We start from the raw sequence: 27,153 nt of genomic DNA, 5'->3' as shown, positions 1-27,153 counted from the left end.
AAGAGTTACTGGTGATACCTGCTGAATTGGTATAGACTTTGGTGTATTTGAACTATTTAAATGTATAATTTTTTTTTATTAATGTGGAGGAGATGGATTGTTTATAAATAGAGTTTGTGGAGTTAGAGATATTAATATTTGTTTACCTATATTTGAATATTAGCCTGGGACTTGGTTTGGGAAGTCCGGGGTGGGTGGGTGGGATATAATATAATATTGTGTAATACTTGTGATGTTTTTTTTGTTTTTTTGGAAAATAATAAAAATTTTATATTGAAAAAAAAAAAAAAAGAATCTAATAGCAATACTGTATTCCAGTAGTATTGTAGTAGTAAAAAATAATGAATAGTGTAGAAGCTCCAATGCCAGCAGCAATAGAATGCATGTTTGCTTGCACCTTGTTTTATGTTCAGATATGGCATTCTTTATTTGAATATTTATTAATGCAGGATTGGGAAAAAGCCTAGGAAAGTGGATAGTTTCTGCCAGATTTTAAATAGATGGTTGATAAAAGGCAATTCGTATTTTCAATAATTATTTGAAATATCCAAAGGATACGCATGCAATATGTGTGGTGGGAAATGCATAAAAGGGTATCTCACTAATATTTGTGGAGGATTTCTCTTCAGCAATGATTTTGGACTCTAATTTGCAGAATTAGCCTTTCACAGAAAATCAAAACATAAGATGATATTTATGTGTCTCTGGTATAAGACCATTTGTCTAGTGGTGTTTTTTACGTCTATTTACACAATACTAGTTCAATGTGTCTTCTAGAATCAGCTAACCGTTCTTGAGCCGATATAAAAGATGCCCTCAGTACAGTTACAGTATATCAGTATGGCAATAGTGGAATATAATAGTTGAATATAATTTTATTTATTTATTAAATTTATATGATGCCTGTCTTGTTATCCTGTTATAGAAGTTGGATAATAGAGCCAGTTTGGTCTAGTGGTATCACTCTAGAAACTAGGAGACTGTGAGTTCTAGTCCCGCCTTAAGCATGAAAGCCAGCTGGGTGACTTTGGGTCAGCCATTCATTCTCTCACTCTCTTAGCCCAATCCATCTTACAAGGTCATTATTGTAGAGAATATAGGAGAAGGAAGGAGTATTTAGATATGTTTGCCATCTTCGGTTATTTATAAAAATAATAAAAGCAGGATACAAATAAAGAAGAAATAAAGAAGTACTAGAAGTTGCTATATGTCACGAATGGGATTACTTTTGCCATCTCAGAGCATGGGTATGAGCTGATCTCATCGTTACATGTCTGTCCTGTTTTGTTTTTTTCCTTCAAAACAGATTTTGAATTTCCACTACTAGATCTGAATGATCAGTTAATCTGGAATGTGTGTGAGAAATAATGTGTTTCATATTTAAATTGCTGTTGCCTTCAAGAAAATACTCAAATTGAAAATCTAGAACCAATTTCCATCAGTGTCCTTGCTAACAACCATAAAAAATGCATACTGACCTTCTTTTCTTTTGATTTCTTCCTTAGTGGACTCATTGGAAGCAGCTGGGCCATGGTTTTTGCATCTGGTGGTTTTCAAGTAAAGCTCTATGATACTGTGGAAGCACAGGTTACAAAAAGCTTGAAAAAAATTGGGTAAGTCATCTGACTTCCTCCAAATCTAGATAAGGTATTGTAAACATTAACATTTTGATCCTAATTTTCTCCCCAAATCATATCAAGAATCATGTGTATATTAGACCAGGGCTTTTCAACCTTTTCACCCATTGTACCACTTTTAGGATATGGCAACATCCAAGTACCACCAGTCGCCTAGCAAGGTGTCTAAAAAAGGAAAAAAGTGATGAAGTACAGGTAGTCCTCAACTTACAACAGTTCACTTAGTGACTGTTCGAAGTTACAATGGCACTGAAAAAAGTGCCCCCCAAGCCACAGCCGAGCAAGACACCTGCCTGCCCACCTGGCGGTCCTCTTCCTCCTGTCCGAGGTTTCCATTGCTGTGAGCATTTCTGTTGAGGATTGGCAGTGGGGGTGGGGTGGGATGTGTGTGGTTTTTATTCCCCCCTCTGCTGGGTGGTTGCAGCAGGTTTTGGTCACTTCACATGACCCTGGGACACTGTGACCGTCATAAATATGAATCAGTTGCCACCATCTGAATGTAAATCACAAGACCCTGGAGATAAGGCAACATTCCAGCTGATCGGCACTTCTTCAGGGCTCAGCAGAAGTGCCAGGATCAGCACTGAGCTCCAGCTGGAGCCTGGCACTGATCCTGGCACTTCTGCTGAGCCCTGACAGTCCCAAAGAAGCGCCGATCAGCTGGAAAGCGGCACTGATCCTGGTGCTTCCGCTGAGCCCTGACAGCCCTGCAGCTCCAGCCGTCTCTCACTCAGGCTTCTGCGGTGCTGCCACCGGTTCAGCTCATTCCCCTCCCCTACTACCACTTTTCTAGGATGGTCGCGTACCACTTGCCAGGTGCCAATGTACCACAGGTGGTACCCGTACCACTGGTTGAAAAGCCCTGTATTAGACCAAAATTAGAAAATAATAAAGCAGGCCCATATGATAAAATACTTGTGTAAATATTTTAATATAATTTAATATAAAATATTGACATCCATTCCTTAATCCTCTGTTGAACTATACAAGGGATACTGAAAAGAATTTGGGAGTTTCAAAAGTTGTTTGTGCATCAAGGACAAACTAAGAAATCAAGAGGTTTTTAATTTAAAATATAACTATAATCCAGTTTTAGAAGTCCAAATTTCTTTTCCAGTTCCTCAAATGTTTTATTATCAAAGCATTAACAGTAAGGTAAATACTGTTTTCTGCCCACGTAATAAAAAAAAACACCACAGATTTTTAGATTGGGATTATTCCAGAATATCTCTTTTTTTACATAAAAAATTGAACTCAAACTTCCATCCCCAAATCTTTCAAGTGCACTGAACAAGTTTTAATTTTTCCCAGCCTTTAATTGGAAAAACAACTAAATTTTGTCAAAAAAACAAAAAGAAAACACCATGCCCTGTCAAGCTATCAAATAGTAACATTCTAATTGTCTCCAGTGGTTTTTGAAGTAAGTAATTTGAATTCATAAAATGTGAATGTTAAATCACTTTAACTTACTGAATATATAACACATGGCTTTGACACAAAATACTGTATACCGTTGACTCTGTCACAAAGGTGTATACTTTTTTTCTTCCCAATTCCTTATCAAATCTGATCTAGATAGACATCATTATTTTAAAACTTTGCTCTTTGGTTGATCAGCTAATAAACTGCAATATACGTTCTGTACATTACATTATTGTTTTCAGAAATTTCTAAAGCATAAATTTAAATATCTAAAGCAGAAAGAGACCAAGTTTCATTTTAACAAAGATTTTGTAGTTGTTAAATTTGAAATTGATCCTTGTATGTTTAAGATACTGAATACTTATTAAATTCTCTAAAACAGAATGGTTCAGAATATAGGAAAATTATTAATAACATGACAAATAATGGACCTAAATGAAAGAACAGTAACATTATTCCTACAATTAAAGATTGTCAGGGTATATAATTATTATTTTTTTTAAAGTCAGCTTTCATCGATTCAGTGATTCCAGAGGAACATGTTAAAACTTTTTAAGTCTCCTATAAAATTTCTCAAAGGTTTTTAAATTTTCCAAAGAACAGACATTATCTCAAACAGGAATCCTAGTGTGATCCCTGATTTGCATTAAGATTAATAAGGATCAATTTCAACATTACCAGAGAATCTCAACCAAAAATGAAATGTAAAAAACTGATTTATAATCCTTGTGGCCATGGAGATAAGCTACTTGCACACATATTGTCTCTTTTTTATTTACCCTAGTGTGTATTGTTTGGAATATCATATTCTGAAATGAAATACTTTAGAGAAATCTCATATTTCTGAGCAGAGGATTACTAGATGAAAGGGAATGATCTCGTTAGCTTTGTTGCTGGTGTTTTTGTTATAGCTATTCATGGGTTTGTATTTGCATTTTGATACCATAATTATTAGTAGTTCTTTTCCCAGGTCCTGCTGGTATTTCTACGGTTAACTCTGTTTATAGAATATAGAATCATAGGCTGGAAAGAACCTCAGAGATCTTCTGGTCCAACTTCCTGCTCAGGGCAGGAGACTGTATACTGTCAACCTATTTTTGAGAACCTCCAGTGATGGAGTACCCACAACTCAGGAAGGCTAGCTATTCCATTGATTAATTGTTCTCACTGTCAAAAAATTTCTCCTTACTTCTAGGTTGGATCTATCTTTAACAAGTTTCCATCAATTACCCTCTGGTGCTTTGGAGAATAAATCAATCCTTTCTTCTCTGTGTCAGTTCCTCAAGTACTGGAAGACAGTTAGCATGTCCCCCCAATCCTTCTCTTTGATAGGCTAGACATACATAGCTCTCTCAATTGTTCATCACATGATTTAGCCTTTATCATCTTTGTTGCTCTACTCTGCACACTTTCTAGGGCAGGGGTAGGAAACCTTGGTTCTCACGAGTCATAAAAGAGCCAAGGTTGCCTACCCCTGTTCTAGAGTCTCAATGTCTTTTTGGTGTCATGGTGATCAGAACTGTACTTGAGGTTGTGTACTTTTGTGTACTGTTTGTTCCTTCAATAAGTTATTAATGCATTTTTTTTCATTTTATGAGGAGAAAAAAAATGCAATCAAAAGGAAAAGAAAGAACTTTTTGAAGAGAACTTGAAAAACTTGAAAGCTTCCAAGAAAACAACTTTGAAATATAATTTTAATATATTTTAAAATAAATAAGGGATAATGTTGGTTATACTGTTAATTATCTCTTCCAGTTACAAATGGTATTTAAAATGTATAAGTCTTCATCTGTTGTAGGTATATTTGAGGGCCATCTGCTGTTTAGTTTGGAAATTTTACTATCTTTGGCACAAAACAAAACAGGAAAACAGTGCCCCATTTTATAGGAAATAGCAGCAGATTTTACTTAGAAAATCTATGCAGAAATGAAAAGGTTCCGACCCACATGTTCACATGTCTAGAAAGTTCAATGACCATCCTCCTTAGAATTTTTTCCACCAGCAAACATCTGACTTTGACCTCAGCAATTTAATTTGTTAGTTGAAAAACTGGTATCCTATTTTACTTGTAGCAAGCATTCCAGTGGATCCCATTGACTGATAATCGGGGGATTCATGCAAACCTATTGGAAAAAATGCATTTCTTTTAAAAAACCTTATTTGATGTTTTCAGGCTTCCAAGGAGCTTTTGAAATCTGGCTATCATCAGTTATCTCACACTTTCTTTAAGTTTTAAATGTATTTCCATTGGTGATTGGGAACTCTGGAGGTTGTGTCCTACACAACTGAATAGTGCTTTGTTGAGAAACGCTGCAGTAGACACTGTCTTATACCTTGTTAGATGGATGTAGCCATAGTGATCTGCAAAAGTTAGAATTTGATACTAATATCAATGAAGCATTTAAAGATCATAATATATGCTTAACCCAATGTATCTCTGGAAGTGATTTTAAGGAATAATTCCAATGTTCACTTTATGTTCCAAATAGTGAACAAATGAAAGAACTTGAAACAGCTGGAATGCTGAAAGGCTCCCTCAAAGCTGACCAGCAGATCACTCTCATTAGTGGTTGCACAGATTTAAAAGAAGCACTCAAAGATGCCATTTATGTTCAGGTGAGTCCATGATGATCCCGTGGAATTCCCATGAAAGAAACTTAGTGAGTTAATCTGCCTTTTATGTATGCTGCAAACATAAATAACTATTTCATTCATTTAAACAATTTCAGTTACAAATAGACCTCGACTTACGACTTTAATGGAGCCTGCCCATCATGGTTGTAAGTCGTGATGGTCATAAAACATGTGATTGATCCATTTTTTTTCTTGTAGGGGTTCTTAAGTGAATGTTAAGAATTTTTGCCCCTAAACCAGGGGTAGTCAACCTTGGCTCTTTTATGACTCGTAGACTTCAACTCCCAGAATTCCTGAGCCAGCATGGCTGGCTCAGGAATTCTGGGAGTTGAAGTCCACGAGTCATAAAAGAGCCAAGGTTGAACCATTGTAAAACACAGTCACATGACTGTGGGATGCTGCAAATGGCTGTAAATGCAACCTGGTTGCTGAGCACCTGATGTTCGGTCACATGGCCGTGGTGGGAACTAATGTTGTGACTGAATATCTGGATCATAAGTAGCCCCCCCCCTCGATAAGTATGTTGTAACTTTGAATGGTCATTAAGTGACCAGTCATAAGTTGAAGACTACTTGTAATTGAATTAAAAATTCTTGCATCTTTTTGTAGTCAAGGCTAGTAAATTTCATTCTTGAAATGAGACAACTCATAATTCCATATAGTGAGAATATAAAAAAGCCTGAATAAGGAAGATTCTGCTTCCTCAGAACTGAGGTGACATGTATGGAGGAGATGTATGCACCCAAATTTAATAACAAGAAAGTGACCACACACACACACACAAACACACACACACTGCTTTGGAAAAGAACCAAAAACAATGCGGGGTAGATTGAAACAGGGAACAAAAGCAATCAGTCATGCTCATTTTGTATAGATAAGAAACATATGGGCACATACAGTAGATTTAGAAACTTCCACTCAAAATTCAGAAAAGAAAAGTTTTGAACTATTAAACTAAATCAAAGCCAAATTTAAAGCACAGTCCTAAAGTAGACATACACAATATCTTGGTTGAAGAGATGTTTGACAAATTCATTCATTCAAATTGTACATCTGGCAATCTCAATAAGTAATTCTGTATGGTGAACAAAATTAAATAAAAACAATTACAGGAATACAAAAATTAGATAGCAGTTAAGAAAATATCATTCCCCACAATCACTAATACAACCAAGAAACAAGTCCATTCACACACTCAGGGACTCAGGCCCAGGTCTTTAGGGCTTTAACAAAAAGCCATCAAGGTTAGGACCATCCTTACCTAAAAAAATTTATCTAAAATTGAAGAGAAGAGTGAAGGGAGGAAAGAGTAGAACAAAGTGAACCAAGCTTTATTTTTTATTTTTTGTGGCACCTACCCTCTGGAACATCATCCCTCCAGAGATCAGATTGACCCCATCCCTGCTGGTCCTTCCTAATGCTTTTGAAGATCTGATTTTGTGCCAGAGTCTGGGGCACCAGTTGTGTGATAGAACTATCTCCTGATTGTATTCATGGCAGTATTTTATGATTTTGTTTGGCTGCTGCATGTTTTTATTTTTTATATATGTATATATGTTTTACATAATGTAAATCACCCAGCATCATATACAGTATTTGAGACAAGCAGCTATTAAAAAATAATCCTTGACAGCTGTATTGATGACATGTGCCACTAGAGGGGGCAACAGATTAAGGGTATTGAGAAGATGATTGCAAGGTTATTTAACAAGTGACAATTCTCACTTGCTTTTGGCATATTTCTTAGGGATAGAGCCCTGGCTTTATTTTAAGACTTGTTCAACGGAACTGTGTGTGTGTGTGTGTGTGTGTGTGTGTGTGTGTGTGTGTGTGTGTGTGTGTGTGTGAGAGAGAGAGAGAGAGAGAGAGAGAGAGAGAGAGAGAGAGAGAGAGAGAGGGAGAGGGAGAGGGAGAGGGAGAGGGAGAGGGAGAGGGAGAAAGAGATTGGTTTCTATACCATAACACAATATCACTGACTTGACTTAATACAGTCTTCTCTTTTCTTTCCCCTTTTTTTTCACAAAGTAGTCATGGATATATGTCCAAGCTGGTTATTTTGCAACAGTCCAGAAGTGTTTGTTGCCTTTCCTATCTTCCAGGATTTTTTTTCTATTTCCCAGTCCAGTGTCTAGTTCTGGGATTCCCTGGAGAATCTCTCATTTAAATCCTAAGCAGATCCAATGCTGGTTAGGTTCTCAGTTCAGACAAGTTGGCCAGTGCTCCTAGTTGAGAAGGGCTACCATGGCTATGTTTTCTGATGAAGTGAAAAATCAAACCCTTAATTTTCTCCTTAATCTTATAAAATCAATATTATCTACAGAGCACTTGTCTGCTGTGTTGAACAGATGCATGTTGGTACTGTATATTCAAATTTCATTAGAAAGCTTCATTATTTCTTAATGAATTATTTCTCCTCCAGGTAGTTACATTTCGTTCACTTGTACTTTGAAGCTCTCTCAAGCATTCACTATACCTGGTTGTAGGCAGTGAATCCTGTCTCTTCTACATTTGAGACTAGGCTCAACTCCTTATTGTATGCTATACAGTAAGCATGCAGCATTGTCAAGCTTCCATGATATGGAAGAAAGACATTACAATAATGCAAATATCTCTTTAAAGACTGAGAATCATAATTTTCTTCTGAATATGAATATCTTGCTTCTTTCCCTCCTTCCTTTTCAATGAGAGGCTAGAATCACAAACCAGCTGAAATTGGACTGCTATTTGCTAAATAAATCAGTTGGCTGGATTTATTTATACACTAGCTGTACCCGGCCATGCGTTGCTGTGGCTCAGTCTGGTTAAGTGGAAAAGAAAGAAAAGAGAAAGCGCACGTTTGTAATAAGTTTAATTTCACAATGCTTGTGGGTATACAATATGTTTTGTTGTTCCATTGTCTGTGCAGATATAGAGATTGACTGGTTTGCTTTTACGTCCAACAGATGGTGCTGTTTTTCAAAAAAAGCATGTTTTTACCTGTCACAGGTGTGACATCTATATAATAGTAGGTATATAAAAACACATGCATATTCGAATGCAACGTTGTGTCAAAATTTCAAAGCAATCGGTGAAGAACTTTCAGAGATTTAAGATTTTGAACAAACGAACATTTACATTTTTATTTATATAGATTTATAAAACTCACTAACCCAAAACCAAAGCCCTAATAGTACGTAGAATCAAGGTTCTCCTTTAAACATTTGAATACTATTTGAGAATTCCACAGTAGGAAATAGATTAACTCAATTCATGTAACAGTGAAATGAAAGCAAATGCACATTTCTATTTCTAAAGTCTATTACTTCTACCCCTACTTTTGAAAACCAAAGACTAGAATATCTCAAGTTTAAAAAAGGAACTCTATTCAATTATTACACACAAACGAGAAAAACTGTCTTCAGAGTATCTAAGGTTAAAGAATACATATTAAAAAGTTATTTTAGAATTCCATGGAAAAATTTACACTTCAGGGCATGACTTTTCCCTCATTACTCCTTAAAGATTAGCCCATAAAATCAAGGTAATTGTGTGCCATAGACAACCAGAGTAAACAACTTGCATGCAGTATTTGTCCATGGCTTCTGCAAAGCAGACAATTGGAGCCAATAAAGCAAATCATGTGCTATTCAGAAGACAAAGAATGAAATAATCTACAAGATCACTAGACAGTTTGAATAAGATAAAATTTCTTTCTGACTTCAGATGGATGAAAAATAATGTCACTGTGTACTTCAGCACAGTAATACCCTAGTAGCTTTTATAAGATAATACACATGTCTTGTTATTTTTAAGGAAATATTGATGTCTAAACAGTGCTGTTGGCTTCATTACATTTGGCTAATATATTTTCTTTATAAATCAGGTTTCTTCAAAACTCATGATTCCCCAAAAAATTAAAAATACTGTTTCCAAATGCATTCTAGTTGTCTAAAAAAAAGTTATCCATTGGAACTGTAATTTTTATTTAGTAGATGCTACATTTATGGAGAGGAAAAGTATATAACAATATTTTAAAAATATTATTTAATCTTAAGCAAATTTATTTCTTATCCTAGCCTCAAACAGTTTTAGGAATACAGTTCCTAATATGTAACGTTAGCCAAAGTTTTGCCACTAAACTTTAATTTTTCTGTAGTTTTACAAAAGTAAATTTGGCAATTATGACCATCATCACCAACAACAAAGATTAAATCTCAAGGGTAATCATGTTTCATGTTTATTGTCTGGGGGACAATGCATTTTTTTTTAAAAAAAAATCTTAATTACTATTACTAGAGTATATTAAATATTTCTCCAATTTCCTCTAAAATATTCAACTGAGATAAATGATTTAATTATTCCCTAATTTAGAAACCTTGATTAATTTATTTTAAACAATTGTTTTATCTATAGATTATTTTTATATTCAGTTCTTGGTAATTGGCTGAAATGGACTTAAAGGGAATGCTATAAAAGAATTCTAAGCAAACTTATCAGACGTAAATCTCTTCCCATACTTTCTAATTGTTAAAAGAGCATGTTGTAATTTAATGTAACCATTTTGTGTAATATTTAATTAATTTTTTTAATTATGTAGATTTATACCATATAAATTGTACTTTTATTTGAAATCAACTTGGAATACTTAATTGATATCAGGTTGTGACAACTCTTACACAGAGTATATTAAGAAGAAACATGTTTCCAATCAATAGTTTTCTATTCTCCTATCCTTTGCATTGTTTTTGACCCAGTTTGGAATGGAGTTAAGTGTACCTAAAATAAATTTTAATCTTTGGTTCTCACTTTTCTTTTTAAGAAGACATTTTGAACAACTACTCAGATTAGATCTAGTATATATCTAAAAAGTACATTGGATAAAATTATTTTGATATGTACATCACAAAACATACTTGTGAAGACCAAAACAAAATCCATTTAGGTTAGACCTATGGTGGGTGGATACGTGTATAAAAAATAACTCAGAGCCATGTAGCTTTCATTGTAGTTTATAGAGTCATGATATACTTATGGCTTTGCTATATGATTTGTTCTAAATTGCATACTTTTTCATAGTAAAGTGGCTGTATATAGAGTTTTAATATAAAAGTGAAAGATAACAATTTCAACAGTGAGTTACCATTGTTACAAGGAATCAATTAAGATCTTCTAATTAGGGATGTTGCCAGGAATGTTTTAGCAAGATTTTATTAAAATTGAAAGGTGTGTTACAGGGTCCTTACTGACATTTTGGAGCTCAATTAGAAATAAAGGGTTTCTGTACAAATGAGAAACGTAATCCTTGTCAGTACAGAAATGGGCCCTATATTAGAGTCCTTTAAAAAGTGCTCAGGCTTACCCTTGTGAGGATCCAGCTGTTAAAACTGTGCCTTTTCCATTTGTGAATAGGTTCTACACTTTCGTAGTTTTTAATACATTATGCAACCCATGATTAACAGCAGATTAGAACTTAATTTAGTTCTTCAGGGAGTCAGTCTCACAAAAGAACATAAATCCATCCCTGAGGACAAGGACTTTTATTCCATTCAGTCCAACAAATTGAATACAATTGTCTCTTCAACAGAGAAATTCTTTGCAAATGCTCTTGTTGAGTGACTTTGCATAATTTTGTAGGCTTGAGTTTCTGAGGGCATTCAGCTTCCCCTGAATGATTATCGCCAGATCTGAAAAAAATGGCTTTGGGTTTCAGGTGGGGAATTTCATAAAAGCACTACTCAATGCCACTCATTTATCCATGTGTACAAGTATCCTCAGAGCTCTCCAACCCTGTGACTTTGTTACAGATGTATTTGAAAGTAATCTACTTCACAAAATGATCCAGCAATTAGGAGAAAAGCAAAGGTTTTTGTTTCAAAGGTAACAGGATATATTACAATTTGTCAATAATACTTGTGAAATAAACCACAGTATAAACTAATAAATATTTCTAAGCACTGCATTGCTTGTTTTCCAAAAGAATCTAATTTATTGAAATATTTGTCAAAGGCTCCCATTATATGTTTTAATATACCTATTTTGTATTCTAGGAGTGTATACCTGAGAATGTAGAACTGAAAAAGAAGATTTTTTCTCAGTTAGACCTAATAGTCAATAATGATGCTATCCTAGCAAGTTCAACCTCGACTCTCTTGCCTACAAAATTATTCACTGGATTGAAGCATGTGAAGCAGTGTATAGTTGCGCATCCCGTAAGTATCTCAAGGTATTTTTGAGATAGTTTTTTCAAGCCTAAATGACAGGTCAGAGGAAAGAAATTTATATGTCTTTCATGAAATTTTTGCATGTGGCATGTGAGATTTTCAAGAGGGTATCATTCTGAAATGCAAACTTACAAAAAGTGAGGCCTCATGTAAATCTGCGGCGACAACAGTTTTACAACCTGCCCTGGAGATATGATCAAAGAATGTCACACAATTCAGTTATAATACATATATAGAGCAGCAGCATTGTAATGAAGAATGTTTAACAACATTTGATTAAAGTTTGTTAAAATTATAGAATGCATCATGGAGATCAACTCTGTAATTTGCTTTGTTGTCTTTTATATTCATCTTAAGATATTAAGCTTTGGGAAGTTTGATTCTGATGAGGACAAGATGATTTTGTTATGATAAGCTCATGTTGCCCTTATGCTCCTTTGGCTTTAAAATTATTGTAAGATTGCCTGATTAAATAATAGATCTATTAACATGCTTTTTCTCTCTCTTTAAATGGTGATGTGTAGGTAAATCCACCATATTATGTGCCACTTGTTGAATTAGTTCCTCATCCAGAAACTGATCCTTCTACAATGGAGAAAACCTATGCTTTGATGAAGAATATAGGACAGTCACCAGTTAAATTAACAAGAGAGATAGATGGATTTGTTCTGAACCGACTTCAGTATGCTCTTATTAGTGAAACATGGAGACTCGTTGGGGTATGTATGATCTTCATTCTCCTTCTGACTTCTTCAGTCTACAATATGTGACTTAAAATTTGGCATACATATTGCACTGAGTTTTGGTTTGTTTAACTGGATTTGTTGAATAAACCACAATTGGCATTGTATGTAAAGCACTAAGCCATAAATAATGGTTTACAAAGAATGGCTGGGTCCATAGATTACACTAAATTGCTATTAAATAAAACCACATCATGGCTTAGTATGATATGCAGATCTAAATTTATAGTATATTCTCATACCTAAGTATAACATTGCAGTTAGAAGTAAGTCTATGAAATTCAGTAAAACATCCAACAGGAGTTTCATTGATCTAGTACTTATCGATAAGATTGATTAATAGACAGATAGGATTGCACTATATATTTTAATAGGTTTCTCTATGTTGCCTTTAAGCTTTGTCAGATAGAAGGAAAGTCCAGACCCCAGCTGGGGACAATATATAGTTATTCTTTGCTAATCTTTGCTAGCTGTGTGAGATCAGGCTAGTTACTGGATAACGGACCACCATATGCTGTGAACGTTGGGTCTAATATTTTTCCTGTGTAACTAAGTTTGTGGAGTGGAGGGAAGAACTGATCAAGAGAGAACTGGTGGCAAAAATAAACACATAACTTATTAAACATAAATTCAGTAATACCTGGATTCGGTCCATCATGTAGTAGACAAGTTCATATTTTAACTCCATCTTTAATAAACACAATATAATCCTGTATTAAGCATAATGAAATTAAAATAGATAACATGACTAAGCAAAGTAATATTCATTTCATAATATAGCAGCTTTAAAAAAATTTCATATTCATCTTCTGTTGATAATGACGAGAAGTTTGATTCTGTAGTTAACATGCTAAAGCTAAAACATGGAAAGAAACAAATATGTTTCAAACAGCAAAATGAGAACATTAGAAAAAAATCCAAAGTTCTTAGTCTGTTAAATTGTTACTCAATGGAGGTTTCTGATTTTATGTGAATTTCAAAGGGCATGTTGAAATATTTGTGCAGGAGTTAATTTTATTCCATGTCACTTCAGTATTTTATTTGGGTTACCTGTTTATAAGTATGCTATATGTATGTTCCAACTTCTTGCCTTGTTTTTTCACATTGCAGTTTTGAAGATTTCTTAAGAGGCAATGCTAATAGCTTGTAAGAACGTGTTTACCTGAAGAATATGTGGCAGTTGTAATCCTCTTTCACATCTGTTCCTAATATATTTCCTGTAATTATCATTGCATACAGTTCATCAGAAAACACCAGTAGGAATTAAGGCAGTTTATAGAGTCTCTCCCTCTCTCTCCCCCCCCTCTCTCCCTCCCTCCCTCTCTCTCTCTCTCTCTCTCTCTCTCTCTCTCTCTCTCTCAAGTTACTCCTGAAATGTGGATAAGCAGCAGATAGATTTTATATCAAGATGATGCTATAAATTACTAGCATGAAAATCTTCTGATTTGTGTCAATTTTTTAACCAATGGGAAATAAAAGAAGATATAAGGCACTTAGAGCCTAATTTTTATTATTATTAGAATGTTGAAATAATTTCTCCAGTATTTTACGGAAATAAACCTTTGTGGGTATGGATCGAGCATGTTACATGTTAATTTCACAGATTTTCAGGAGTGGAAAGGCAAGCAATGGGCTTCAAAGTACTCCTCTAAGGCAATGTTCCTATCTGGCATCTCTGTCTGCATTTCTGGCACCTCTAGATTTATGATCCAGCCTCAGCATATACCACTGACCCCCCTCCTCTAGTATGATTGGGAGAAAGAAATCAGGGCACTTGGTTCAAGCAACCCTGTACAGTATTAAGAAAAAGTGTTAGTTTTAACTATGGTTCGGTGGAATGATCCATCTTCTTACTCTGGTTAATGACTTTGGTTTGGTCATAGGTCAGTTTATGAATTCAAGAAATGAACCATTATTAGTCCATTCATTATAGATAATATTGCATAAGGCAGACCAGTATGGCTTACATAAAAAAAAATTATGGTTTAAAATTTTGCATCGTGGATGATTATAGCCAATTGAAAGTAAATGAAGTAATGCTTATAGTCTGTGTATTAGCCATGTAATTTCATCTTTTGAAAAAACATTTATTTCAGTTTGCTCAGTATCTCTTAAGAGGAGGTAGGGAGTAAAACAAAATTTAAGGTACATGGGAGGAACTACAGTGTTTCCCAGGAAAACTTTCAGAAGCTCCCGTGGTCCCCATGAAATCTTTGAAGTCTGTATGAGTAGAAGGGGTTGATAGTGGGTGGTTCAACAATGAAGGATACTCAGATGGACACTCACACCCATTTGCCTGGTTCTCACACATCCATTTTTACAGTATCCTCGTCACCTAGTTCATTTGTTTGTTAGAAGGGCAAAAGTTAGAGGAGTCCTTGGTGCTCTCTGAGCTTGCTTGTTTTCTTGCAGACGTTTCATTACCTAAACTAGGTAACGTTATCAGTGCTAATAAGGAATGTGGTTTGCTTTGGGGAAAAGTTAGAAGGGAAATGGGTTAGACTGTATAAACAGTTTAAATAATGGGCAAAGGTTGTATATAGCTTGTGCATTTCCTCTGGGTGTTTTGAAGCAATCAGGCTGGGTCTGTAAGTTTATCACTTAACTCTCTGATTCATATTAGTTAAGAGTGTGATTCTCCAATTATTTCTGAACTGTAACTCCACCATAGGCCATGCTGACTAGTGCTGGAAGTTCAGCAATGAATCCATCACTATTGCAAAGACACAACAGAGGTATTCAACTGATGCACTATATGAACTGGTTTTTTTTCCATTCATAAAAAATGTGTTGTAGGGAACACTGCCAGTAGAAAGAATATACCCGTGTTTCCCCGAAAATAAGACCAGGTCTTTTTTTTTTTGCCTCCAAAAGAGGCACCAGGTCTTATTTTCGGGGAATGTCTTACTCACCTGCAGCACCAACAGCCCCGCCCAGTTGGTCCACTTCTTCTGGGGCAAAGGAGCAGCTTCATTCTGCAGCTATATTCCGGCCTGCATTTTGCAATCAGGCCTTTCTGGAAGGCCTATGCAGCCGAGTATCGAACTATGGATTCAATCCATAGCTTGGTCCTTGGTTGCAGAGGTCTTGCAGAACCAAGCTATGGATTGAATCCATAGCTCGGTTCTTGGCTGCACAGGCCTTTTGGAAAGGCCTGTGACTGAGAAATGCAGGCCTGGCTGCAGAAGACGCCCCAGAAAAGCAAGGAGATGCCTGGCTGCACGGTAAGTGGGTGCATGGGGCAGATCCACACTCCTACCCCCGCCCTAGCTTGATTTTTAAGTGAGTGTCTCGCCCCAAAACTAGGGCTTATTTTTGGGGTAGGGCTTATATTAGCCCCCCCAATCAAGCTAGGGCTTATTTGGGGGGTAAGTCTTACTTTTGGGGAAACATAGTAGTAGAATTTCTCCACTATAGCAATAGCACTTAGACTTATATACTGCTCCATGGTGCTTTACAGCACTCTCTGAGTGGTATACAGAGCCAGCATATTGCCCCCAACAATCTAGGTCCTCATTTTACTAATCTTAGAAGGATGAAAGGCCAAGTCAACCTTGACTAGGTCAGGATCGAACTGCTGGCAGTTGGCAGTTAGCCTGCAATATTGCATTCTAACCATTGTGCCACCACAGCTCCTGTATTACTAAGGACTACATTTAATCAAAAATTTAGCTACTTAAAACCTATTTCAATGAAAAGATTTTAAGGAAAAGATTGATATGAGTGGTTTTTTTTATGGCATTGTTTCTGGAATGAATCTGTGATCAAGTTCCTGTAATGCTTAGCACTAGGAAAAATGGAGTACAAGTCTTATGTTACTGCTTATATTGATGTAAGTTGTTCTTTCTTTTGATTATTTTTAATCTTGCTTTTTCTGTTTAATGTGATTTCCCTATATAATCTGGTCTTCGATCTGAAGACATTAAAAATGATTTTCTTGTTAAGAGCATAAACTAAGATTATTGTAAAAACAATACATTTAAAAGTATATTGTTAGGAAGAGCTTTCAAGAAACAGGAGATGAATCTGTACTGAAGGACTTGTCCTATCCTGTTTTTTTGGGTGTGCTGGTTTGCTTGGAAATGTATTCTCTGGATGTTAGCTGAGCTTCAAACAGCACCTCATGACCTGCTATGTTGGAAACTGGGAGTTGCCTCTTAATAAACATAAGGAGCTGGGCATGTTTAGGCCATGCGGATTGCTTTCATGATGCATCCAACGTGTAATAACGTATATGGCAGTTGCATGTTCTGTATTTAATTATCATGTTTGTCCATTTTCACCGCTGCATAATGCACATACACCCCACACACCCTAGTCGAAAAGGTGAATGAAATCCTCCAAAATCATACTGTAATGGAAGCTGGTATTTTATATGATGAAAAGTCAAGCTGCAAAGTATCAATGATACTGGATCATTTTTTTCAGGGGTAGTGGTGGACAGATAACATTCTAGCATTATGATGCAGCCCCTCCCCCCCTTTTTGCATCATAACATCACACTCATGACCACAAAGAGCAGTGCAGGAACGCAAGCCTTCTTTTGTCCTTCAGACCAAAAGAACAAGATCCCACAACATCATTGAATATGAATACAGGTAGTCCTTGACTTACGACCACAATTGAGCCCAAAATTTCTGTTGCTAAGCAAGACAGTTGTTAGGTGAGTTTTGCCTCATTTTGCGACCTTTCTTGCCACACTTGTTAAGTGAATCATTGCAGCTGTTAATAACACGGATGTTAAGTGAATCTGCTTCCCCATTGACTTTGTCAGAAGATCACAAAATGTGATCCCAAGTTGCTGCAATTGTCCTAAATGAGTCAGTTGCCAAGTATCCGAATTTTGATCACATGACCATGGGGACGCTGCAACGGTTTTAAGCATGAAAAAAAGTTGTTAGTCACTTTTTTAGTGCCTTTGTAACTTTGAATGGTCACTAAATGAACTGTTGTAAGTCGGGGACTACCTGTAATATAAAGAAATTGGGTCATCACAAGAACCTGTATTTCTAATTATGTCCAGGACTTCTATCACTTAGAAAGCAATTTTATGCCATGTTCAGGAAGGTTGCATAATTTATAGTTATTTTTGAGAGAAGCACTCACTGTCCTGCCAAAAATAAAGTCTCCTTCAAGCTGAACTCAGCTCATCTAATAACCATTTTAGATTATGCCATTGAGCACTTCACTCGTCAAGCACAAATCACTCAAAATCAAAGGTATAATTTTGTATGGTTTTCCCATTGGCAGCTAAACAGTTAAGGCTCTCTATGCCTTCAGATAAGCATGCTACCTCTAAAATAGCAACTGAATCCCTGCAATTCTGAATTCTTTTTTTAAAAAATCTGTTTTTTTTAAATAAAAATTGACATCTTTGCACTATCCTCCCCAGCCACCAGAAATAATCTGAGAGACCATATTACTCTGTAAACCACCATGCAGATTGATAGACACATCAGCAACTTTTGTTCTACAGTTAATGTTAGCCTTTTGTTTTGCAGTATTTCCTATCCATAAAGGGATTATAGAGTAAATATGAATTCTACAATTCTTTAACACTCAAAATCAATATTTTTTTATACAGGATGGAATAGTATCGCCAGATGATCTAGACCTTGTGATGTCTGATGGCTTGGGAATGCGGTATGCGTTTATGGGACCTCTGGAAACAATGCATCTAAATGCTGAAGGTTTGTAACTGTTGTGAAAGTTAATGCAGACATTTCTAAACCAAATAGATGTTGATCAACAATTTCTGTTACGACCGTGGTGACATCAAAAAGATGACAAATGTACGGTAATATCATGCAAATGTTGGGATTATTATCGTTATACCTGATGCAAGTGCATAAATCATAGCATTTCCATGAACAGATATCTGCAGTCATTTTGTCCACTTCTCAAAGTTATGATTATATCAAGAATATTCTCTCTCTCTCAATATATATGTGGGTGTGAGATGTATAATTTTTATTATTATTATTATTATTATTATTATTATTATTATTATTATTATTATTATTATTATTAAATATTGTTAGGTTCTGGAGATTTCAAAGTAGTATTGTACAGTAATTATTTTGGTTGGCTCTTTGAGCTATTTTATGAAAAAAATATATCTGTTGCACCATGTTTAAACATACTATTATTTTCCTGGCATGACTATAACTTTTGCATTAGCTAAAAATTGTGGTGATCGCTCACTATCATGTGGTTTGGGAGTGGCTGCCTTTCCAGAGAACCGCCATCTTTTCAAGGTTATTAATTTTAAAACTTTTTTTCCATGACTTAGTCGCTGTGTTTTAGTAACATTTTTGTTCTATAGCTTTTATTATGTATTCAATTTGTTTGCCGCCCATCTCACTACGAAGTTTATTATTTATTATTTGTAAAATTGAAGGCTGCCTTGGCCTTCCCAGATTTACAGAAAAATCAAATATAAATTAAATAAAAATAATAAACTTCCAACTGGTTGTTAGGGCCTAGAAGGAAGCTTTGCTCTCCCACTTCCCCTTTGTAACAGGCAAAGTCATTGTTCCTATTTAAATCTGATGAGTTGTTTCTGGTTTTGTGGATTTTGAAAGCCTGTGTAATCTATTCCATATCATTTCTAACTGCAGATAGAGTTTTCTCAAATGATTTAACAAGAAATAATCATTTGAGTCCATTGGATCACTGAAGCTTTCTCAAGCCTGTTAACTTGGTCCATCCTCAACCAGCAAAAAATATATTTACTAAGTTGTGTGATTATTCTGGAAGAAATAATATAATATTTGAAAGTTTAAAATAGAGGCTGGTGATTTGGTATCTTCCAGATGTTTTTGCCACAGCTCCTACAAAGTTCTGATTTGGAACATATTTCTGGGAATGATGAGAATTAGAAACCAAAACATAGTGTTCAAAAACCACACGCTTGGATTTATGCAGACATGGATACCTAGAAGAGGCATTGCTACATGTTTGCCTAATCATTTGCAAAAAAATAATACTGTAGCCTTATTCAAAAGCATCAGGTTTCATCTATATATAAATAAAAATGTAAATGTTTGTTTCTTCAAAATCTTAAATCTCCGGAAGTTCTTCACCGATTGCTTTGAAATTTTGACACAACGTTGCATTCAAATACGCGCGTGTTTTTATATACCTACTATCAACAGATATGCCATTTCAATTTAAAAGATTGCAATTCCCAATTCGATTGGCGTTTGCAATCACCATCAACAAAGCTCAGGGCCAATCTTTAGAATTGTGCGGTTTAGATCTAGACACGGATTGCTTCTCACATGGACAATTATATGTTGCGTGTTCTAGAGTCGGCAAACCAGACAATCTCTATATCTGCACAGATATATATGCTATGTCCTTACTAGAATCATATACTGTAGAATCCTCCACTGTCTTTCAGCCATTGGTGAGGTCTGTCTGCTCAAGGATGTTTGAAAAACCATAGAAGATGCTCTTAGTCCGTGCTTCTCAGTTTCAGCAACTTTAAGATGTATGCTGGTTGGTGTATTCTGGGAGTTACAGTCCATACATTTGAAAATTGCTGAGATTGAGAAGCCCTGATTTGAGCAATTGATGAGAATCCTGCTTTAGATGGGAGTAAATCTCACAGATACCTGTGTGAGACTTACCACAAAGTAAACATGTACGGGAGCAGAGTTTTAGCTTTCATAGCTGGGAAAAGAACTCTTATGCAACAGTAGAATACTTGTATGCCAGAAGCTTTGGGATAAAGAGCAAATGCCAACAGCAAGTCATTGCAAAGAGAAAAAGAAAAGTAACGTGAGAACAAAAAGAAACATAACAAGGAGAAAGGAAGCCCACAACATTTTTAATAGGAGAAGGTAGTTTAAGGACATCAAATTGAATTAATATAAAGAGTGGTGAGTACTGATTTTGGGTCCTGGAGCTGGACAGTTTAACATTTTGGCAGAGGGGTACTAAAAAAAGTATCAGATCCTTTTAGTACAAAAACCCCCCAGCAGTGCAGTGCTACTAAAACAATTTTCTCAGGTACCCTATAACTGTATCATCATGGAACAAAGGACCTCCTGTGTATGGATCTAATCTTTTCAGGTTCCACAGAGGGGGTAAGATTACCTGCTTGTTTTCAACCTTCCCAAAAACACTTAAAGACAGGCCATTTGGCTTTTAACAACCAGTCTTAAATAGCTTCACCAGAATTAGCTTTTTTTAATCTCAGTATAGTTCATGCCAACAGGAAAGAAATATCAGTAACGATGCATAACCTAGAATTTTTTTTAATTGTTTAAGCAAAAGTACTTTTTTCAACCTGTTTTTTTTTTTTAAAAAAAAGATTACAACTGTGATCTTCATAATGTAAAAAGTAACATCTTTAAAAGGCTTCTCATTAAACATCATTGTGTGTGTAACTGGAAGCAACTAATATTTTCATTAGCTCTGCTATTAATGCTTTAGAAAAACCTGGGAGCTCTTTGTGTTCTATTTTGCTTCTGCAAAAATCGCAGAATATAAAAAGAGGCACTATTACAACTGAAACTCAGAAGTTACTGAAATGCTTTTCTGACCACTCTCTTAGAGATATTTTGAAATAGGATATCAATTGATGGTTTCCCTTTTTACATTAGCTCATTAAATAGTATACTCCTTGGGTTAATATATAAACAATAGATGTTGGTAATCTATTCATGTTTACTCGAGGTGAACTCTATTATACCTCCATCAGTTTTAGTAAGTAAGTATGCCAAGGATTGCAGACTTCTGGGCACATTTCTTGAGATTAGGAGTAGGAATTTTCTCATATTCATGCAGACCTTCCTTTTTGGCATCTGTAAAGTCCTGATTTTACAGCCAGACACTTACACAAAGATCATGACTGAATATTGTTGTAAATTAAATGACAAATATCTGCATTAGTCACAAGTAACATTTGAAATAAGTAGCTGAAAAATGGGAAGTCCTTTTTTTAAATGTTGATATGAACCTTTCCTAACATTTCATTAACCCTCTTCCAGTATTGGTCCTTTGTTTCCTGAAATACTATAGCTAAACCTTTTTTGAACTGGATGCTACACAACCTTTGGGCTCTCCTCCAAAAATCAATTTGAAACTTGATTTGCCAGCTTTTGGGTTTTATGCCATAGCAGCTGGATTCCAAGTGGAACCCATTTCCCAAACTTGGCTTGTTCCCCACATTCCTAGACACCTAACAAATCTAAACTGCTTTGGCTTACACCATGGCCTAGCAGTTGATCTGTATGTCTACAACCTTTGGACCAGGCAAACAAGTCACCATGTGATCCACAAGCCTATATGTTTATGTTTTGTTTGTAAAGGTCAAATTACAATAAAAATCCCCCCAATCTCCTGGAGGTATGTTTTCAATATAAAAAGATTTCATCATCCACAGACTGGATCCCTAATTTGGGAACACATGTCTCATTCTCAATGTCCTCCTTCCCCATTTTTCTTAAAAATGAGAATTTTATCACCTTGGAAGTAGGAAAAAGCTATCATATCTTGAAGGGTCTCATCCAGATATCTCTCTGGTTGCCTAATTATCTCCAGTTCAGCCACTCTGATTTCAGGGGGATGGACCTGCTAATCAGGAAATTGTCATACCAGTTGGGGTCCAAGCCAAGTATATGTATATGTAATAAACCAGAAAACACTGCCTTCTCCTGCTGGCTTTCTATTTTAATGTAGTTATTCTTGGTTACGGTCTATTCTTTTTAAAGAATTGTTTGAAGTAGAAGATGGATATTTGTGAGAGGACAGGGTGCCTGCAAAATGACCAGCACCTGGGCTGCTAGTGCCCTAGGTAGTCAACCCAAAATGTGTGACTAAAAAAGTTGAACAGAGAGGCAGCTGGGTGTGATGGTGTTGGAGTTGTGGTGTGGGTGTGAGAGGGAAGGTGGTTTGTGTTCATTTGGGAAACTAAAACAACCTAAAGCAGTCTAAGACAAATATAAGAATTACTGTTTTCCAGAAATAGGGCTCACAAAGAGAAGTAGTGGAGGAACAGAAGTTGTAATTGAAGGGAGAAGTGATATAGTAAACTATGAATATTAGCTTTGTGTACTTATGGTGTGTTGGCCGGGGTCAGGCCAGGAGTTGTATTGGCTCCCTTGGAGGTTTGGAGCCCACTAACCTGTATACATAAGAGAACCTGGGACACTTATATTTTCAGAACCTTGAGTTCTGGATTCTTCACTCAATCACTGAATTTATCTTGATGTTTTGTCTCTGAAAGTGGAAGATTAGTAAATTCTTCTATTCACCTAATTCCCTCTTCCTGTTTGCTCTCCTGTTTGCTCACTGATTGCAAGCTCCCAAATGTTTTTTTCTCTTAATGCTATCTAGCATTATCAATGAAATACTTACAGCTTAAGTTCCTGTTTTTAATGGTATGTGGGAATGACCTTGGCTGACTGGACCCAAAGATGCTGCCTAGACAATGGTCAGATAAGAGACAGCATCGTCTGCAGTGGGATAGTGGGTGGGGCAAGATACTCAGAAGAAATCCTCCTATTTTTTTGTGTGTAAAGGAGAGAAAGGTAGAATTCTTCTTCAGACTTGCAAAATTCTGTAATATAGCCTTACAATAAAGTAGAATTAGCTCACCTTGTTGTGCTTCCTATTTGATCTACCTGATAGAGCTGATACTGCTCAAACCCTGTATTCTTCAAATAAACAGATACAGTAGTTCCTTGATGATAAGGAAAACAACAATTATCCAAACAACCCTCAAAAACAAAACTCCCTTATATCTATTGACCATTGCATTTGCTTGTTCTGCTCATGAGCTCCCAGCTGCTTCTCTTCTTTCCAAATAATGTTGGCTGAAATTATGAGTGCTATTAAACAGTCTGAACTTTTGAATTGCTGGGATCAATCTCAAGGAAGAGGATTTTTGTTAAGTATAAAATATATCCTGCTTGGAAGCAAGGAAGTTCTCAAAGGATGTTGTAGAATTTTTTTCTTGGGACTTCATTTTTTGAAAAGAATTAGCAGACAGCTGTTTGGAACCCTAGCCAGAAAAAAAATGAATTCTAGACAGTCAGTAATTCCACTCAAATTCAGTGGTATGTAACAATGTAGACTTTCTTTGGGAATCATTAAACAGTTTCCTATTCTCCTTCAGGAACGCTGAACTATTTTGAGAGATACCGTAAAGGTATTATCCATGTCTTGAAAACATTTGGACCAATACCAGATTTTGCTGGGGAAACAGAACAGAAAATCAATGAGGTATGTGTACAAACTGAATATCAGGCTGAATTCGCAAAATGTATCGACTGCATTAGCATATTGGGTGTTCTACGAATTGGGTTTCCTTATTTGGGTTAATTGATTTTTAATCATTTTGTTATTTGTCACCAGCAGTCTTGTGATTTGCTGTGTGGTTGGCACACATACACCTTGGCGTATAGAATGCATTACAGCCAAATTTGCTTCTTTATATGCCGCATACATTGCGTTGTTCCTGTTGTCAAATGGACGTTAAGAACAAAACGGAAATATAACCGTGTGATTTTTAAGACACAAAATCAAATTCTACTCTGCAGATCCCCAAAATGCGATATTTTGTTTTAGATAGAGATTATATACATGGTCAGAAGTGGGATAAAATACTCAGGTTTTGTATATTTTGATTACATTATTCATTCAACACACATCTGACTGTTATTAAATGAAATGAATTATCGTCTGTATTTAGCAAACTTACAGGTAATCTTTGACTTATGACCACAATTGGGAACAGAATTTTTGTTACTTAGCAAGACGGTTGTTAAGTGAGTTGCATCCAGTTATATGACTTTTATTTCCATAGTTGTTAAGCAAATCACTGCTTAACACTCATGGTTAAATAAATCCAGCCTCTCCCATTGACCTTGCATATTAGAATGCCATAAACAGCAGTCATATATTCCGGGGACACTGCAACCATTGTAAATACGTGCCAATTGCCAAACACCCTGATTTTGATCACAGGGCTGGGGGGATGCTGCAACAGTCGTGTGAGGACCAGTTGTAAGTTCCTTTTTTGAGTGCTGTTGTAACTTCAAATAGTTGCTAAATGAATGGGTGTAAGTCAAGGACTATCTAACTGTTATTTTAAAGCGACTTCATTCTTTCCTTGTTCGAGTTCACATTCCTTAATGTAGTAATCCTTGCCCAATCATTTTTATTTTGTGGGCCTCAGTACTTATTTAACCTCTAGGGCCTGGTTTTTAAGGACTGTAATAACTTTTAAAACTATGTAAAAATAGAGAATTATTCGTCTGCATGTCATTCTGTAACTTGCTTCCTAAAGATATATACCGGTATAAAAACAACTTCTAATCCAGTGTGTTTTATAATATATATGAAGAGAAAAAGTAGTCAGATGATTAAAATATAATCTGAAAATCAGTATGACGGCTTTATTTTTTAGCTTCAGAAGGCAGTAGATTCAGGGCTAAGTTAGGAATGGGGCAAGGTAATTGTAATTGGGCCATCGTCCTCTTTTATTGTTCAGAGGTTAGTAAAGCAAAAAAGTGAGTTCTCTTTGCTTGGCTTGAGGTTTTTATTAAATAGGTATCATCGCATCATGTTTATTTCTCTAGGATTTCATTGTCAAAAAAAGATGGCAGAATTCTAAACCATTCATTCTGGATAATCTCTCAAGCCTTCATCCAGTGCCAATATTCAAGTATCTGGTTCCCATGTAATAGAGATAGGATAGCTCTGCTGGAAAGGGACAAGCATGTTATTGTTAACAACCTCACAATGTGGAGCATAGTTTGATGACATGGTGAGCAGAGAAACTTTTTAAGAATCGGATGAATGAGAAGATCTTTTCAAAAGCAATAGTGCATTCATCGCCGCCTGATGGTGTCCTGATGTGTCAGACTACAGTTCCTGGAACTGTCAGTCATTATAACCAATGGGCCACTAGTCTGGAATTTTGGTTGATGTACTCCCAATACCAGGTTTTACCAAACACTGCAGTAGCACATAGGGTAAGAACATTGGAAAAAGATATCTTAAATGTTTTAGAAGTCTGCAAGGATTAGAGGAGACACTTGTTTATCATTAACACCAGTATACTCATGAATATAATAACAAGTGTACAGATTGGAAAAGAAAAGCATTTTTGTAGCAATAAAGTGTTGCTCTTCCAGTGTGAAGGAGATGTGAGGTCTCTTCATAAATTAAATTAACTGGGGGGTGGTATTATCAGAATTTCACCTAGGTTAGGCATTCACTCATGAACTGAACTACTGTATTGTGGTCAGGTTGGAGCTACTGTGCAACAAGAAAGAAGTATCAACAAGTTATTCCATGCTATCAGAAAGAATAAAACCACCATTATTTTAGAAGCCCTAAAAGACAAGATAATATCTCTCCTAAAACTTGAACGTGTGTGGACATCAACTCCGAGAATTCCCCAGCCAATTCTCCCAGCTAGCTGGGGAATTCTGGGAATTGAAGTCCACACATTTTCAGTTGGCCAGGTTTTTAGAAACACTGTTGTAGGGGGAATGCTGCTGGGCTGACTGATTGGTTTCCTACTTAAGCAGTCCCAGCTAGATGGCAGCACCTAACTGACCTTGCCTGGTTTAGAAGCTAAGCAGGCAAGGACCGTTGAGACATCCTTGCCCAGGAAACCACCCCAAATCCAGACTAAACTGGAAAGTCAAAAAGAAAAAAGACAGTAGCAGATCATTTCCATACCATTGCCAAGAAAACTGTATGGGCATGCCAGTTCAGGCTATCCTAAAGCGATCCTTTATCTTAATGTATAGCTATTTTGTCTTTGTTTCAGGCCATGGTTAAAAAAACTCCAAGTGATCCAGAGCACCTAAATGCCAGGAGACAGTGGAGAGATGAATGCCTCATGCGCCTGGCCAAACTGAAAAAGGATATTAAATCGGATGACATGAACCATGTTTAAATCACAGAAACGGGCATCATCAAGTTGGCATTCAAGAGGACACCTCCCTTCCACGGCTAAACATTACACATGCAAAAGCCAGTTGAACCACTTAAGTCAATTATTTAAGACTGGAATATTTTTTATCTGAAAATGTTTCTAAATGATATTTTAAAGCCACAGTCTCAAACCCCTTGGTTGAGAGTCTGTGGAGATTCTCAATCATCCAGATGATAGTTGTCTCAAAAGTGTTTTTTTTTCCCCCTAAAAGGCAACTGGACTGTTTTTTTTTCTTCCTCAAAGAAAAAAAGCACCTTTTGAGATCCTTGGTTGAGATGCTTGCATTTTGTGGGAGGGCTGCAAAGAAATGTATTTGTTGATGGTGGTTTGTGATTTCCATCTTTGAAACAAATGGCATGCAAAGCAAAATCAATTTTAAGCAAGATACTGAACACAGTAACTTCAAAAACTCTTGGGCCTTCCTAATGAAAAATATTTTTATATAGAGGTAGTCCTTGTCTTATAAATTGAATCATAACTGAGCCCAGAATGAAGGTTGTAAGCCTGATTTTATTACTTGTTTTATGGCAGTCATTAAATAAATGCTGTGG

General features: G+C 36.0%; 1 protein-coding gene across 1 annotated transcript in view; it reads left to right on the top strand.

The window, feature by feature from the left end:
- The window catches only part of CRYL1 (crystallin lambda 1), a 36,839-nt gene extending 10,081 nt beyond the window's left edge, over positions 1-26,758 (top strand). The window contains exons 2-8 of the mRNA XM_015814415.1: positions 1,506-1,613; positions 5,549-5,675; positions 11,723-11,884; positions 12,421-12,615; positions 18,224-18,329; positions 23,768-23,874; positions 26,435-26,758. Of these exons, the coding sequence (XP_015669901.1) occupies positions 1,506-1,613; positions 5,549-5,675; positions 11,723-11,884; positions 12,421-12,615; positions 18,224-18,329; positions 23,768-23,874; positions 26,435-26,563 (934 nt within the window). The 3' untranslated portion in view covers positions 26,564-26,758. The remainder of the gene's footprint in view (positions 1-1,505; positions 1,614-5,548; positions 5,676-11,722; positions 11,885-12,420; positions 12,616-18,223; positions 18,330-23,767; positions 23,875-26,434) is intronic.
- The last annotated feature ends 395 nt before the right edge of the window (positions 26,759-27,153 follow it).

This window comes from Protobothrops mucrosquamatus, unplaced genomic scaffold, assembly GCF_001527695.2.
Source record: "Protobothrops mucrosquamatus isolate PMUCROS unplaced genomic scaffold, P.Mucros_1.0 scaffold249, whole genome shotgun sequence".
Taxonomy (NCBI): Eukaryota; Metazoa; Chordata; class Lepidosauria; order Squamata; family Viperidae; genus Protobothrops; species Protobothrops mucrosquamatus.
The sequence above is the reverse complement of the archived record's forward strand: the minus strand, read 5'-3'. Positions and strand labels throughout refer to the sequence as shown.